The 15,761-nt window shown below is 42.1% G+C and overlaps 2 protein-coding genes and 1 non-coding gene across 3 annotated transcripts in view; 1 reads left to right on the top strand and 2 right to left on the bottom strand.

Moving 5' to 3' along the window:
- The window catches only part of LOC123808266 (acyl-coenzyme A thioesterase 6-like), a 33,178-nt gene that overhangs the window by 5,379 nt on the left and 12,038 nt on the right, over positions 1 to 15,761 (bottom strand). The gene's annotated exons all lie outside the window — the stretch shown is intronic.
- Positions 3,322 to 3,458, top strand: LOC123809031. The gene has a single exon (XR_006783907.1). It is a non-coding gene; the product is annotated as a small nucleolar RNA SNORA8 (small nucleolar RNA).
- LOC123808265 (peroxisomal succinyl-coenzyme A thioesterase-like) lies at positions 13,080 to 15,718 on the bottom strand. The gene is made up of 3 exons (XM_045822813.1): positions 15,061 to 15,718; positions 14,596 to 14,798; positions 13,080 to 13,778 (listed from the first exon to the last, which is right to left on the bottom strand). Exons 1-3 carry the CDS (start codon positions 15,701 to 15,703, stop codon positions 13,173 to 13,175), a joined length of 1,452 nt encoding a protein of 483 aa, XP_045678769.1. The 5' UTR covers positions 15,704 to 15,718; the 3' UTR covers positions 13,080 to 13,172.

Raw genomic sequence — 15,761 nt, 5'->3', positions numbered from 1 at the left:
AAAGCTCTTGAGCCGTGCAACGGGCTGGGCCTTGGTTGCCACAGAGGGAACCTGACGTGCACACGCTAGTCCCTGCTGCAGCAGGCGAAGGGTTCCAGCGTCACCTTCGTCACCTTCGCGGCTATCTTGATTTCCGTACAGAGAAAAAACGGGGAGGCCTGGCTAGGCGGAGTCAAAGGCGGGACAGCGGGTCACTCCAACTTCCTGGGGCATCAGTTGCTATGGAAGCCATTGCATTCACTACTGACAACCAGCCAGCTTGTTGACAGTCTAAGGCGTGTGTGAGGCCTTCTAGAAAGTGTGCAAATCGACAAGTACCTGAATGGAAGAAAATATCTGCTAAGAATTCATTACTAATCCTGCAATCCAATGTGGTGAGTATGGGAATTGAGGTCCACAGCCCTGATTGGTGGCTCTGTTGGTTGGGCCTTGACCTGCAAAGCGAAAGGTTGCTCTTTGGATTTAGGGTGGAGCACATGCCTAGGTTGTGGGTTCCGTCCAATCGGAGCACGTACTAGAGGCAACTGATCCATGTTTCTCTCCCTTCCCTCCCTCCCTTCCCCACTCTCTCTAAAAATAGAAAGAAGAAGGAGAGAAGAAAAGGAAGGGAGGGAGGGAGGAAGGGAGGGAGGTGCTGACAGTTCCAAGAACCTGCAGTTTTTAAAAGCATCTCAAATGTGTACGGTTGACCTTTGAAGAAGGGGTGGGATGCGGTTAGGGGCGCTAACCTCACGCAACAGTGGAAAATCTGTAACGCTAGTAATTCGGAGGATCAGTGGAGAGACATTGTCCTAATCCCTCCCTTACCCCTGTTCCTTTACCAAGGCTTTTCCTGGAGCTAAGGGTGCCCAGAGCAGCTTCCAGAGCAGGTAGATGTCTATGGGGTGAGACCTACCTATGTTCCAGTCTGACCCCGCTCCTTAAGAGTGTGGTGATACTTAGCAAGCTACATAACTAGGCCTGTGAATCCAATTTCCTTATCTGTAAAATGTTTTTGTGATGACCACATAGGCTAACACATATAAAAACACTGCCTACTATAAATACACTTATAGTAGGTGCTCACTGAGTTTTGTTTCTCAACTCACAAATCTGGTCATGGGCAGTGTCAGTGTGGAAATTGTATCACATTACTGGCAGGAAGAAAGTGGCGTTTTCGAATTGGGTAATTTGAGGAGTGTTTCATAAAGGCACTATTTGCAAAGGCATGGGTAAGGTTGAAAAAAAAAGGTTTGGTGCAGAAACTTGGGTCCCAAGGTTAAAGAGGAGAGGGCTGCCTGGCAGGTGCTGTAGCATTTATAGAGGGAGGCAGGCACCCGTGGGGAGGTGGCAGAAGTAGTGAGAACAAAAACCTTGATCTTATTCTCCTCTTGCCCTCGCATTGTCTTGTAAGTTTTTGTAACAGCCACTTATTTTCTTTGGCTGGACATAACCATGCAGCTCAGCCCACTAGAGTGTAGAGCAGGGTGGAGAAGGGTAGGTGGAGAACATGGAAAAGGCCCCACAAATGGAGACTCAATGCATATTTTATAAAGTGAACAAAAAGATACCAGAAGTGACCCCCGTCTCAGAATTCCATCAGCTTTTCCCATTTCACTTGCTAAAGTAACAGCTGCAACATTTTTTTTTTATCCTCACCTGAGGACATGCTTATTGACTTTAAAGAGAAAGGAAGGGAAGGGGAGAGGGGGGAAAGAAACATCCATGTGAGAGAGAAACATTGATTGGTTGTCTCTCATGTGCGTTGAGACACACTAGCCAGAGTGGAAACCTATGTAATCTTATTTACCAATGTCACCCCAATAAATCCATTAAAACAATTTCATACTCAGGTTTCAGAAAGTTAGGGTGAAAATTGACTTCTCCCTCCCCCTCCCCTGATGCCCAGGTTGCTGTGAAGAGGCACAGAAATGAGTCCCAGGGGTCCCAGGTACATGAGGGGAAAGCAGTTAAGGAGGAGGCCTGGGCTGGGCCATTCAAGAGTTCCCTCCTCTAGGGAATTCTGCACTTAGACCTCCGTGAAAGAAGTGGGTACTGTACAGGCCACCTACCAGAGGGCGCCCAAATCTGCAAAAGAATCAGCTGCTGTAAGAACACATGCTCCCCCCACGAGAGGGGAGCAGCTTCATACACATTCCAGTGCTTGCCTAGTGACTTGACGAAGTGACAGTTTACTTAATACCTAGATACATGACTTGCCATCTATGGTCTTAAACATACAAACTGATTTCTGTGACTCTCTTGTAGGGGTGGAGATTTCATAGTTAATTTTTCTGGCTACCCCCGATAACTACTCTCCCAGACAACTCTCTCTCTGAGAGGGCCCTTACTTTTTCCCATGTTTAACAGCCCACTGCCTTTCAGTTATAAATTCATTATGAAAACGCTGAATTGCAGAAAATACTGCTTCTGAGTCAGTCTTCTCTGATCATTATGCCGCCAATTTCACTATGTGAATTAGAATCAGGATACTTGTTTAAATCCCACCTTGACAGATTCTGAGAAATGTTAGAGAGCTGAAATATCCTGAAGGCAAGACTGTAAAGGTCACCGGCTGCTAAGTAAGAGGAAACTCCTTGCAGTGTCTGAAATGTATCGGGATTGAAAACAATGCCCTCATAAAATCAGCAAAAGGATACCAGTCGGGGATGATTTAGAAAGATCTTCCTCCAGAGAGACAGTGTCAGCCACAGTTAACACAAGTTCATTTCGTTCTCTGTAATCCAGTGTAAACATTGGAGAGACCCATTACTTTTCTGATTACCCAGTTGGGAATTACAGGGGAAAAGGCTGGAGGTGGAGGCAGACTCCCAGTCACCCCAGGATCAACTGGGATTTCACTCACCATCCCGGGCCGGGTACTAGTTTATGTTTACAGTGTTGCTGGGACAAGAGAGCTCCGTGTTTTTGTTTTTTAGCAGCCAGGATACTATCCATTTGAGTAAATCCTTGCTCCAAGATAGCAATAACTCAATTTCAATAATACTCTCATGGTTAATAGTATTGTATCAAGGTTAACTTCCTGATTTTGATATTTTTACCATGGTTATGGAAGGTGTTAACACTAAGGGCAGCTGGAGGAAGGGTTTAGGGAAGCCTGCTCTGTTTTTGCAACATTTTTGTGAGGTTAAAATGATTCTTTTGAGAAAAAAAAAACAAAACATTATCAGGCAATAATGAAACCACCAAGGAGGAATCCACCAAAGAGTGTACCTTTGGTCCTGTGTCCAACTCATAGGGTTAGTAAAACCTGTCCATTTCAGATCTTTCCTCCTTCATACCTCAAACACTTAGTCTTTCCCAGTCCATGAAGATTTTTGTTGCACTGCATGGTATCTGCATTTAGCATTTTATTCCTGCTGGGTGTTCAAAGGACAGTGCGATATAAATTCAGTATCTGGCATCGTTGGTTTTCTTGGCTTTGTGCATGTTAAACCTGGTATTTTACTGATACAGTATTTTAATAAAAGGATTTCTAGGTATTCTCATTATCTCTGTTCCTGTAACTAAAATCCCCTGGAATTCTTGAACATTCCTCATATCCAAGGTTTTGGGACTCAGACATATGGTTTCTCCAGAAGAATCTGGTATGGTAATGAAGAGTTAAAGGGACTTTGAGAATCCTCCCTGTTTATGCCTGAGCCGTGACCTTCATTAGAAAAGCAAATACAGTGTTGTCTCCCAGGTAGAACTGTCCCCTTCTCCTCCAGAGATTAGTACATTTTGATCTTTAGCTGTCCCCTTGGGAGAATTGGCCCTTCTCCCAAAGGGAACTTACTTGAAATCACACAAGGCCCTTGGCATGTGGCTACGTTTGTGTTATGATTAAACATATTTAATCATAACCTCCAAAGTGAGACTTTGGAATCCCACTGGAGGGAAGGACGTTTTGGTTGGAACTGTTCCCAGAGGAACCCGGACACTGCTGCCTCTTGGGATTCCCCAGCATGGGTGTTCGGGTATAGGTAATTTCCCATCTGGTGATGTATGCTCTTGATTCTTGCTTTTCTTTCTGCTCTCACTTAACTGCTCACCTTTGACTTGGGATCTTTATTGTCTGCAAATCCGAACCCCCAAATTACAGTAAGTGGCCATGTTCTCATACGTGCCCCTTCACGGCACATGTAAAGGTCTAGAGAGAAAGGACATTAGGGCTACATAGCTCTCCCTTTGAGAGACCACGTTCTTCATCTTTAAGGGAAGTCCCTACATTCAGAGAGATTAAGTTGAATAAAAGGTATAATTTTCAAAACAGCCACTTGCTGTCTGGGTACAAACACAGTTTCATCCTTGTCCTGGTGAGGCCTCAGTTCCTAGAACTTGAAACTTTGGAAATCACCAAGCTGAGTGTTTTCCAAAAGTTGTGCCCTAGTTGCTTAGTTTCAGGCTGTTACTGGCAGTATGAGAGATTAACTCTTTCAGGTGCTACATTTTTTCTTTTTAAGATTTTATTTATTTATTTTTAGAGAGAGGGGAAGGGAAGGAGAAACAGAGAGAGAGAGAAACATCAATGTGTGGTTGCCTCTAGTGCTCCCCTCACTGGGGACCTGGCCTACAACCCAGGCATGTGCCCTGACTGGGAATTGACCCAGCAACCCTTTGGTTTTCAGGCCCACATTCAATCCACTGAGCTACACCAGCCAGGGCTATCAGTTACTTTTGTAATTTTATTAAATCACCAGTAAGCAATGACCAGGGAGTCTGACCAAGCAACTGTTGTATGAACAGAAACACTGCTCCATGCTCTCCTACTGACTGGTGGAGAGGGAAAGCTACATTGCTGCTGTTGTCATTCTGTCATTCAGCCCCCACCCTAGCGGCAGCAGTGTAGAAGGTGTACACTTTATTATCCTTTCATTGGTTAACTGAGAAATGTAGACATACATGTTTAATTTACCGAAGTCCCAAGTTAGCAAAATTTCCCCCTTCTTTCTAAATAATACAAGGCCCTGAAAACACTTTTTTTTAATTCAAAAATATGTTTATTGATTTTAGAGAGAAAGAAAGTGGGAGGGGAGAGAGGGAGAGAGAAATATTGATTGGCAGCCTCCCTTATGCTCCCCAACCAGGTATCAAACCCACAATCTAGGTATGTGCCCTGATGACAAATAAAACCCCCAACTTTTTGGTGTATGGGATAATGCTCCAACCAACTGAGCCACACCGGCCAGGGCAAGGCCCTGAGAATACTTTAAATTCAATCACTTCCCCTCCTAACTGATATGCTTTTGTTTTCATATAGTTTATGTCTAGCTTGTCTTATTTAACCTACTAGACATTATTATTAGATTTTGTAAAATTTTATTTATTGATTTTAGAGAGAGAGAGGAAGGATGGAGGGAGTGAGAAAGAAACGTCGACTTGTTGTTCTACTTATTTATGCATTGACCGGTTGATTCTTGTATGTGTCCTGATGGGGGATTGAACCTGCAACCTTGGTGTATGGGGATGACATCTAACCAACTGAGCTACCAGGCCGAGGCTATCTCTGAGTTCTTGACTTTGGTTTTATTTAACTTCATCATGAAGTCTCAATGCAGATTTTTTAAAAATCTTGTTTGAGATTTATAGAGCTTTCTGAAATTGAGGATTGGTGTTCTGTGTCAGTTTTGGAAAATTCTCAGCCATTGTTCCTTCAAATACCACGTCAACCCCATTTCTTCCTCCTCTTTCTCTAGAATGCTACCTCCAATTAGACTTGAGTTAGAGCTTCTTATACTTCTATACCATTTAATTAAAAATATAAAACATTTATAACAGCGTGTATTTTAAATGATCTTTAATATTTTCAATATCTTCAGTATTCTATGCTGCACTTATGTGGTTTATAGGTTTTTAGGAATGGTGAAGTCAACTTAGAAACAAAAAATTAGGCACCATGAAACCACAATTTTTAATTTCTTAATAAAATGATTAATAATTTCCATTTTTATTTAATTGTTTTTAAAGATAGATCTCATGTGCTTTACCTATTTTTTAAATTACTTATTGATTTTAGAGAGAAGAGAGAGAGAGAGAAACATTTGTTGTTCCACTTATTTATCATTCATTGGTTGTTTCTTATATGTGCCCTGACTCAAGATCAAACCCACAACCTTGGCACATGGGGACGATGCTCTAACAAACTGAGCTATGTGGCCAGGTTATAATTTTTAAAAATGCACCAATACAGTATACTCTCACCAACAATGTATGGAAAGGACTCCCTTTCCCAGATACTTTGCCAATTCCATATACTACTGATATCTTAAAAATGTTTTATGTCAGCCTAAATAAATAGGTAAACTGAGGCAAGCTTTAATTACCAAAAATTCCATTTACTCAGGAATGGCAGAGGAATTACAATTCAGGAAAAACAGGCGAGTCTGTTGAGAGTTTTGGATGGGTTGTATTTATGGGCAAGGAATATAAAGGGAGGGAAGTCCAGCCAGCAGCCAAGCAGTAAGATCATTGGCTTGAAGATGGGAGGATTCTTGGCGGATGTTCACTGGTCAGGAGGCAAGTCTTCTGTGAAGAAAGTATTTTGCAGGAAATCAGTATCTCAGTTCAATTCTCTTCTTCTGAGAGTGCATGTGTGAGATTCTCCATTTCCCATCCTCCAGTTTTATTTTAGATTAAAATACCTTCACATTACTTGTATAATTTTTTTTTTTAAGATTTTATTTATTTGCCCTGGCTGGTATGGCTCAGTGGATTGAGCGCCAGCCTGTGAACCAAAGGGTTGCCAGTTTGATTCCCGGTCAGGGCACATGCCTGGGTTGCAGGCCATGGTTCCCTGTAGGGGGCATGAGAGAGGCAACCACACATTGGTGTTTCTTTCTCTAAAACTAAATCTTTTTAAAAAGATTTTTATTTATTTAGGGAGAGAGGGGAAGGGAGGGAGAAAGAGAGAAATATCAATTGGTTGCCTCTTATATGCTCCCTGACCAGGGAATGAACTTGAAACCCAGACATGTGTCTTGACCAGAATCGAACCAGTGATCTTTCATTTTGCAGGATGACACCCAACTAACTGAGACACACCAGTGTTAGTAGGGTCTGTATAGTGTTTTATAGAGGAGGAAGTTTTGCTACATCCTCTTCCAACCATGTGTTTTGACAAGGTCTGAACATGGAAAGAGGGCATTCAAGGAATCCATCTTCCTGGAAGAGAGCATGGCATACAAAGGGGGGGGGTAATTTTTCTGGGGATTGCTTTTAATAATTTCCTTGCTAATATTAATCATGGTCTGACTTTGTACCCTGATTCCCATAAGAACAGGCCATGAGAAGAAAAAGTCTCGAAGTGAGTCAACGATGAACTTTGAGGGAAATTCTGAAGGGACAACTAGTTCTCCCTAGACTGTTGAATCATGCCCAAATTGTTTTAAACAAGGTGTTTATAAACCTGAGTAAAAAATTATCCCTGATTGTTCCCATAAAAGAATTCATGAATCAGTTACAATAGGTTGAATTATTGGTGGACTTTCCCATGCCTGTTTCTTACCCATAGATACAAAGAGTCTTTCAAGAAAACAAGAAAAAAATTATATAGACCCCTACCCACAGCCCAGGGATACCCCTGGGTAGCATATTGGATTAATGGCAAATTATGGTATCCCCCAAAAGGAGCTAATAGTCTCCGGAGGGTTCCAGATCCCTCATTGCCTTATACAGGAGCATATAATAAGGGTGGCATTAAAATGGTCAATAAGGATGGAGTCCAAGTGCCTTATAATAGTCTAAATTTCATGGAAAGGCTAGCTCGAAGCAGACCTCCCTGGTGTTTATGAACTAAGGAACAAAAAGGGTTTACTGTAGCTGGATTTCCTGTTCATCTCTCCTTACACGTTTGTTTTGGTGATTAAAAGGTGGTGGGATTGTTAGATACCTGTATTTCAGGTTTATTGATTCGCATAATTCCAATGGAGTTGTATACAATACTTTCTTGACCAGAGAATAAAATCCCCTCTAATGAAATAGCCCCTGAATGTCTAAAAGTTGTTGGAGTAACAGCCCTGCCTTTACCTTGAATAGGAATATATATCAAGTAGAATTAGACAAAGAAATAAGAAAAAGCTGGTTAACTATTATAAATTAAGCACATAGAAACAGTTACCAGGAAGTCAGAGTCCATGGTACATAGAGAAATATTTTAGACAGAAAAGGTAAATAGCTAAGTTAGACATCACAAAGGCCTTATAATAAATTTCCTATAACCTCTATTCAATCTAGCGTATCCTTTTGCCCCAGGACAAATTCTGAGAACTTTAATAAACAATAAGATATTCAAATTCTGTATGTACAGCTATTTTTAATTGTCTGATTTATGGCTCTCCCAGCCAAAATAATCTTTGTTTAATATAATTGAATCTATGGGAATTTTCGTATTTTTCCTGGTTACTTTGTATTGATTTTTTTCTGCTTCACCTAACCGCAAATGTCAATCACTGCTAAAAACGAAAGTATAAAAGCCTGCTTGTACTTGCAATAAACGGAACAGAGCATCACTGTCCTCTGAGGCGTGTCGTCGTCTGTCTCCCATCGCCGACGCCTTACCCACCTTTCAGGAACCCCTGGACCTAGCTGCGGCCAGACCGCAGCCAAGTTTGTCTTTTTTTCTTTTCTATTAATAGCCTTTATTTTTTGTTGTTGTTTATTTTTTATTTTGCAAGCTTTATCATCTCTGCCTCAGTCTACTTTAAGTTCAGTGAGTAGTCTAAATAAATAATCATTAATCCTTTTTTTTTTATCTCCCTAAACCCTCTTCTGCCTCCTCCTACCCCCCTTCACCATGCTGTCCTCTGTGTCTGTGATACAACAGTTTTTGGTTTAGAAAAAAATTGAGTGGAGAGTACACTCAATTTTGAAAACTCAAAAATGAATAAATAAAATTCTCATACAGTGAATTCTCATTACAGCCACTCCCTACATATACATACACACTTTCCCCCATTATTTACATCTTGCATAAGTGTGGCATATTTGTTACTCGGTGAGCTATTATTGATATATTACTAACTGAAGTCCATCATTTACATAAGGGAACAATCACTCTTAGTGTTGTACACTCTTTGGCTTTAACAAAAGCGTAATGACATGTCTACACCATTGCAGTATACACAGAATAGTTTCGCCACCTTAAAAATCCTGTGTGCTCCATCTATTCCTCCCTCCCTTTCTCCTCCCGCAGCCCCTGACAACCACTAATCTTTTTTACTGTCTCCACAGTTTTGCCTTTCCCCGAATGTATCATCATAGCCTTTTCAGATTGGCTTCTTTCATTAGCAACATGCACTTAAATTTCTTTCATGTCTTCTGGTAGCGGATAGCTCATTTCTTCTTATTGATCCACAGTGTTTCATTGCATGGATGTACCACCATTTGTTCATTTATCTATTAAAGATCATCTTGGTTGCTGCCAAGTTTTGGCAATTATGAATAAAGCTGCTATAAACATCTTTATGCACGTCTTTGTGTGAACATAAATTTTCAGCTCCTTTGAGTTCAACCAAAGGAATGCAATTGCTGGACCGAATGGTAAGAGGATGCGAAACCGTCTTCCAAAGTGGCTGTACCACTTCGTGTTTCTACTACCAGTGAATGAGAGTTCCTGTGGCTCTGCATCTCCATCAATACTTGGTGTCAGTGGTTTGGATTTTAGTCTTTCTAGTAGGTGTGTTGTTTGAATCTGTTAATCCCTGACATAGGGTGTTGAGCATCTTTTCATGAGATTATTTGCCATGAGGTGTCCAATCTTGTGCCTTTTTTAAAATTGAATTTTTTCCTATTGTTGAATTTTAAGAGTTATTTGTATATTCTGGATGCCAGTCCTTGATGAAATATGTGCTTTGCAGATTTTTTTTTCACACTCTATGATTTTTCATTCTCTTAACTATACTTTTAAAACTCAATTCATTTGAGAGAAATTTATTGGTACCTACTATGTACTAGATGCTGGGGATTAAAAAAATAAGTAAGATACCCTTTAGATCTGCAGGGACCTCACAGTCTAGAGGGAAAAACTGAACAATAAGAAGTAAGTACAGACCCGTCACAGGAGCTGCAACACGCAGGTACTTAGAACATAGACTGGGGAACCAGGGACACAGTGGTCAACACTACATGTCGTGGGTCAGAGAGATTCACAGAGGAAGGGACAGCTTATATAAAAGCAAGAAGTCTGACATGTCTGGAATGTAGTGTTTTAAGAGGGGAACAGTGAGAGATGCAGCTAAGAGGAGCAGGAGACAGATCATGGAGATTTTAAAGATAAGTATGCATTGTCAGATTTGGAGTTTAGAAAAATTACCTTGGCATGAGAGTGAAGATGATTTGGGAAAAGGTTAAACTAGAAGACCAAATAGGAGAAGAAAAAAAAAACGAGTGCCCACACTGAAGTATGGCCATGGTTTACATTGGAGATAATTCAAAGGAGGCAGTATCATCAGGTCTTACGAACGGGGGTATGTGGGGGAGAGAGGAAACAAGTTGGTAATCAACAATCACTTGTCTTTTTTGCTTCTCCTGAATGCATTTTGCTATATGTGTTGACTAGTATGTTGTTTCCAGTAGTAATGATGGGAGAACTTAAGAGGTGGAAAATTTTTACTTTTAAGTTATAGGTAATAAGCTTAGTAATGAATGCATGTAAAAAGCTATGTTCCGGCCCTGGCTGGCGTAGCTCAGTGGTTTGAGCGCGGGCTGGGAACCAAAGTGTCCCAGGTTCGATTCCCAGCTAGGGTACATTCCTGGGTTGCAGGCCATAACCCCCAGCAACCGCACATTGTTGTTTCTCTCTCTCTCTCTCTCTCTCTCTCCCCCTCTCTTCCCTCCCTAAAAATAAATAAAATCTTAAAAAAAAAAAAGCGCTATGTTCCAGGGACTGGAGGTATGACCCACCTTGTCTCCAGGAGGACTTTTGTGTCCCAGGAGGACTGCAAGGGATCAATATGGCATCTGAGCCACTGTACTCCAGGGAGAGACAGCTACAGCCCAGGACAGGGATAAGATGAGAGGATGCTAGGAAACTTGCAGGACTGAAGCTTTTATCTGATTAACGCTTTCCTTGAATTCCAAACCCCTTACCTACTTTTTTATTCTCATAAAAAAGGTCATCTTGAGATGAAGTATAAGACGGTCTTTTACGGTACATAACCTGCCATCTTCTCAGATCTCCAGACATCTGAATAAAGTGCCCACAATATTCAATCCTTGTCTCTAATTACTGGTTCTGGTAGTGACAGGCAGCTCAAATGCCGATGTTCCTAATTTCAGTAAGAGCTTATTAATTTCATTTATAGTCTTAATTTTAGATAATTGCCTTTAGACAATACAGATTACAAACTGTGGGAATGAGTTCAGTTTCCTAATTCCAGTTTACATAGCTTATATACCAGGTTTTGAATGGTCTGGAATTAAGGTGTGTTTATGTGATTTAATAATTTCAATTATACACATACATACAAGAGCATATGTCTTAGGTCATGATGTAAAATGTATTTTTTTCCTGTAGGTAATAGCGAATAAAGTCAGAAAAACATTGAAGTAAAGGATGTTTATTATTGTCTGATATAAGGTACTACATCTACAGTGTTAGATCACAAAAATTCCCTGTTATAAACATGTTATATACATGTTTAGGCTCTCAACTCACTGGTGTCAGAAAATTAATTCATTTTATAACTTGTATTATTGTTGACCATTCTAATAAATATAGCAATACTTCTTGATTCCACTTTTGGGTATATATGCGAAGAAACCCAAAACACTAACTTGAAAGAATATATGCACCCTCATGCTCATTGCATCATTACTTACAATAGCCAAGATATGGGAGCATCCTAAGTGTCCACCAATAGGAGAGTGGATAAAAAAGCTGTGGTGCAGACCTGACTGGTGTGGCTCCATGGGCTGGGCATTATACTGCAGACCAAAAGGTTGCCAGTTCAATTCCTCCTGGTCAGGGCATATGCTTGGGTTGTGGGTAACTGATCGATGTTTCTCTTCCTCTCTTTTTCCCTCCCTTCCCCTCTCTCTAAACTTCAATAAAATCTAAAAAAAAAATTTTAAAAGCTGTGGTACATATATACAATGGAATGTTACTTGACCATAAAAAAAGAAAGAAATCTTACCTTTTGAGACAGCATGGATGGACTTAGAGGGTATTATGCAAGTGAAATAAATCAGTCAGAGAAAGACAAACACTATATGATATCACTTACATGTGGAATGTAAAGAACAACATAAACAAACAAACAAAATAGAAACAGAAAACCAACTGATGGTTGCCAGAGGGGAGAGGAGTTAGGGGACTAGGCAAAAAAGGTGAAAGGATTAAGAAGTACAAATTGGTAGTTACAAAATAGTCATGTGGATATAAATATAGCATAGGGAATATAATCAATAATATTATAATAACTATGTATGGTTTTAGGTGGATACTGGAAATATCAGAGGCAACACTTTGTAAACTATATAATTGTCTAACCACTATGCTGTACAAAATATTGACTGTGGCTATAAGTAAAACACACATACACACCCACAACCACTATGATACAGGAAAAGAAACACTTCTCTGCACCCTTTTGGCCAGTGAAAATTCTACCCTGCTGTCAGCGGTTGAACCAAGAGCAAAAACCGCATGGTCATTCTCTACCAGTGATGGAAAAAGTAACTCAGTATTTGCTCAGCTTTATGTTTCATCCATGGCTTAAAGTGTTAAGTAAAAGAAAACAAAAAATCTACAAGAAAACATAAATTTTAGCAGTGAAGATGCTTTTTACTTTTTTGTTGGGATCTTCTACAATAGGCATGTTACATTAGTAAAATTAGTGAAAAAATAACCTATTCCAAAAAATTACCTAAAAGAGCCCTGGCTGATGTGGCTCAGTGGATTGAGTACCAGCTTGCAAACCAAAGGGTCACTGGTCTGAATCCTAGTCAGAGTATATGTCTGGGTTGCAGGCCAGGTTGCCAGTAGGGGGCAACCACATATCGATGCTTTTCTCCCTCCCTTCCTCTCTCTCTAAAAAATAATAAAATCTTTAAAAAGAAAAAAGTTACCTAAAAGATATCATTAATACCAATGACAGGAATTTGATATCATTCAGGGGACAATTTATTCGCATACAATTATTAAACACTAGAATCTGATCTTGTATCTCGCATGTCAACCACAGACCAATGCATTACAACTTGGGAGAAGGTCCCTTGTGGGTACCTACAAGATGTGTGTAGAAGAAGGTCAGAATATGCTTCCAAGCATCTACCTGGGCCCTAGAATGAGCCCTGGGCTCCCCACCCCACATCACAGGCTTTTTCATTAATATGTGCAGGGAAGCTGGGCATATGGGGAAGTAAGGAGGCTCAATGTAATGCCCAGTCCCAGGGTAAGAGATGATCTGGGGTTTTTCCTTTCCACGGGCCTGTAACCGTTCAGAGGCTATTTGGGCCAATAACTCACTCCTCCAGTTATGGTCATCCTGACCAACGATGAAGAGGATAGGTCCCTGAGCCTTCTCTATTGGAATCATGCAGGGGTTTTCACACTTTCCTACAGGATCATTCAGCACATCCACAATGTCCAGGAGGCCTGAGAAAAGTATCTTGCTTTTCCTCATGTCGTAGCCCAGCGGTGGGACATGAGTCTCCTTGTAGCATATGGCTCTGAGTGTACTAAACCCAGATCCATTGATGGACACTGTAGCTGAGATGTTCTTCAAAAATGAGGCCATGGAGAGACAGATATCAGCCCCTGCAGAAATGCCCAGAAGGCCAATACCGGGGCCCCTTACCTGGAAGAAAAGAAGGGAGAAGAGTAAAGGGTCAAGAACCCACCACACAGAAAAATGTTTTTTCTAAATGCAACTAGATGTGCCTCTAGCTTTAATTTATGAACTGGGCACAAGAGAATCCAACTAAGCTGATAGGAGTTCCTTCCCACATAGTAAAGAATATCGGGCTGGACACAGCAAATAAATCTTGCACTCTCGGGCAAGTTTGGGAATTGGTAACACACATTCCAGAGAACAGTTCACTAGAGAACTATTGTGGAGTCACGGCACCTGCCGATTTCAGGTGGGTATAACCGGAGTCTCAACAAGCTTGAGTGTGGTAACTCTGTGGAACCATGTTCTGTTTCAAGAAGTGAAGTATTCCACAGACCCCATCTAAATATGTTAGCAGATGATTAACTTCATAGAAACAAAGTCAGATTTCAAAGTCCAATTATGCAATTCTTAGCTTCTGAAATGGGTGGGCAAGTTCTGATCAAAATCTGAGAACATACTCTGTTGTCAGAAAAAGACTGAAAAACAGGTAGGCAAAGCAAACAAATTAGAAGCTCCATGACATAAGAAAACTTGATGTTTTCTTAAACATCAAGTTATTAAATAATTCCTATAAATAAAATACCGCATATATTTTATGATTTAGTCTGCACCATGAATCCATCTGACAGAGAAAGTGGAAATAGTCACATAAAGTCAAGGAAGTCTCCAAAAGAAATCTCTGACAGAACAGCATGGCAGCACCTGGCACAAGCGAGTGCAAAGCGTCACCCTCTGGAGATATATCTAGGGAGCACGATACAGTAAAGGACATTAGCAGAACCTCGGGGTGTTGAAGCATGTAGCACAGGGCTTCTTCAAAGTAGTCCAGATTTATGTCGCCGAATGCCTTGGGGAGATCTTCAAAGTCATAATAAGCTAGAGCCAATGTGGCAAAGCCATTGCCAGCCAGAAGGCTTGCTCGATATTCCAACAGGCCCCCTCCAAGACCAAAGAGATCAATGATTCCAGGGAAAGGTCCAGGTCCTGGAGAACGGAATATTGTAAAGGGAAGGGAATATTATAAAGGGAATATTATAAAGGGAATATTATAAAGGGAATATTATATAATGCAAAGATTTTTGCTTTCCTTTTAGGGATCTTTCTAATTTAGTGAGTTCCTGTAAATCAAAGGGAAGAAAACACCTCCCTGAGCCACTACTGAAAAGGAAAACAAGTTCCTTTAGGGAAGAAAAATCAACAAGGTCCCTTCTCATTGATGAGTTTACCCCAGGCAACCCAGGCTCACCAGGCGGCAAGAAGAGCGTGGCGCGTACCCGGCCCGCTCGCACCGGCTCCCGCCGCACCCCAGGTGCAAGGAAGTCTCGCAGGTGCACTGCCCGGCCCAGGAGACGCCCTCCCTCGGGCTCGTGGCCGTCGAGCACCTCCAGCTCCACGACGAAGGGCGTCTGCACGTCCCGCTTCAGAAACTTCCAAAAAGGCTTCTCGGGCTCCAGGGCCCAGAGGAGCCCCATGGGCTCGAGCCCCGCGAAGCTGCCGCCAAGGGCTGGCACGCGCATCAGGTCCAGCTCGCCGCCAGCATCCGCGCAGTAGCGCGCGTGGGCCCGGAAGAGCGTGCCCTTCTCGTCGCGCAGGGACGAGCGCAGCGTGACCCGCTGCCTCTGAGCCAGGCCGCGCACGACGATGCGCACGGGCTCGTCCCAACGGCAGCGGCTGCTTGGGTACAGCGTCAGGGTCGCCGCCATTCCGGCCTCGCGCAGCTGCAGACTGTTCGGCCAGCTCGGAGGCTGGGGGCGGGGCTGGAACCCAACCCCGGCCGGTGGGGAGGAGGTGGGACTCGAGTTCTCGAGCTCCCAGAGCGATTGGCTGCTGAGTGGCCTCTGGAGGCGTCTGGGTTCATCGATGCCTGGGGCCACGCACCCCGGACTCATCTGCGGTAAAAGCACCAGGTGGTTCTCCCGACCGACGGCGGGGACGGCGGGGAAAGGC

This window comes from Phyllostomus hastatus, unplaced genomic scaffold (assembly GCF_019186645.2).
Source record: "Phyllostomus hastatus isolate PE091 unplaced genomic scaffold, TTU_PhHast_1.1 phas_scaffold_501, whole genome shotgun sequence".
Taxonomy (NCBI): Eukaryota; Metazoa; Chordata; class Mammalia; order Chiroptera; family Phyllostomidae; genus Phyllostomus; species Phyllostomus hastatus.
This window is presented reverse-complemented; position numbering and strand designations above follow the sequence as displayed.

Coding starts and splice junctions, on each gene's coding strand:
- LOC123808265 (XM_045822813.1), bottom strand. CDS start 15,703: ATGAGTCCGGGGTGCGTGGCCCCAGGCATCGATGAACCCAGACGCCTC. Junction 14,799..15,060: donor CACGCTCTTCTTGCCGCCTG/GTGAGCCTGGGT, acceptor TCCGTTCTCCAG/GACCTGGACCTTTCCCTGGA. Junction 13,779..14,595: donor ACATGCTTCAACACCCCGAG/GTTCTGCTAATG, acceptor CTTTTCTTCCAG/GTAAGGGGCCCCGGTATTGG.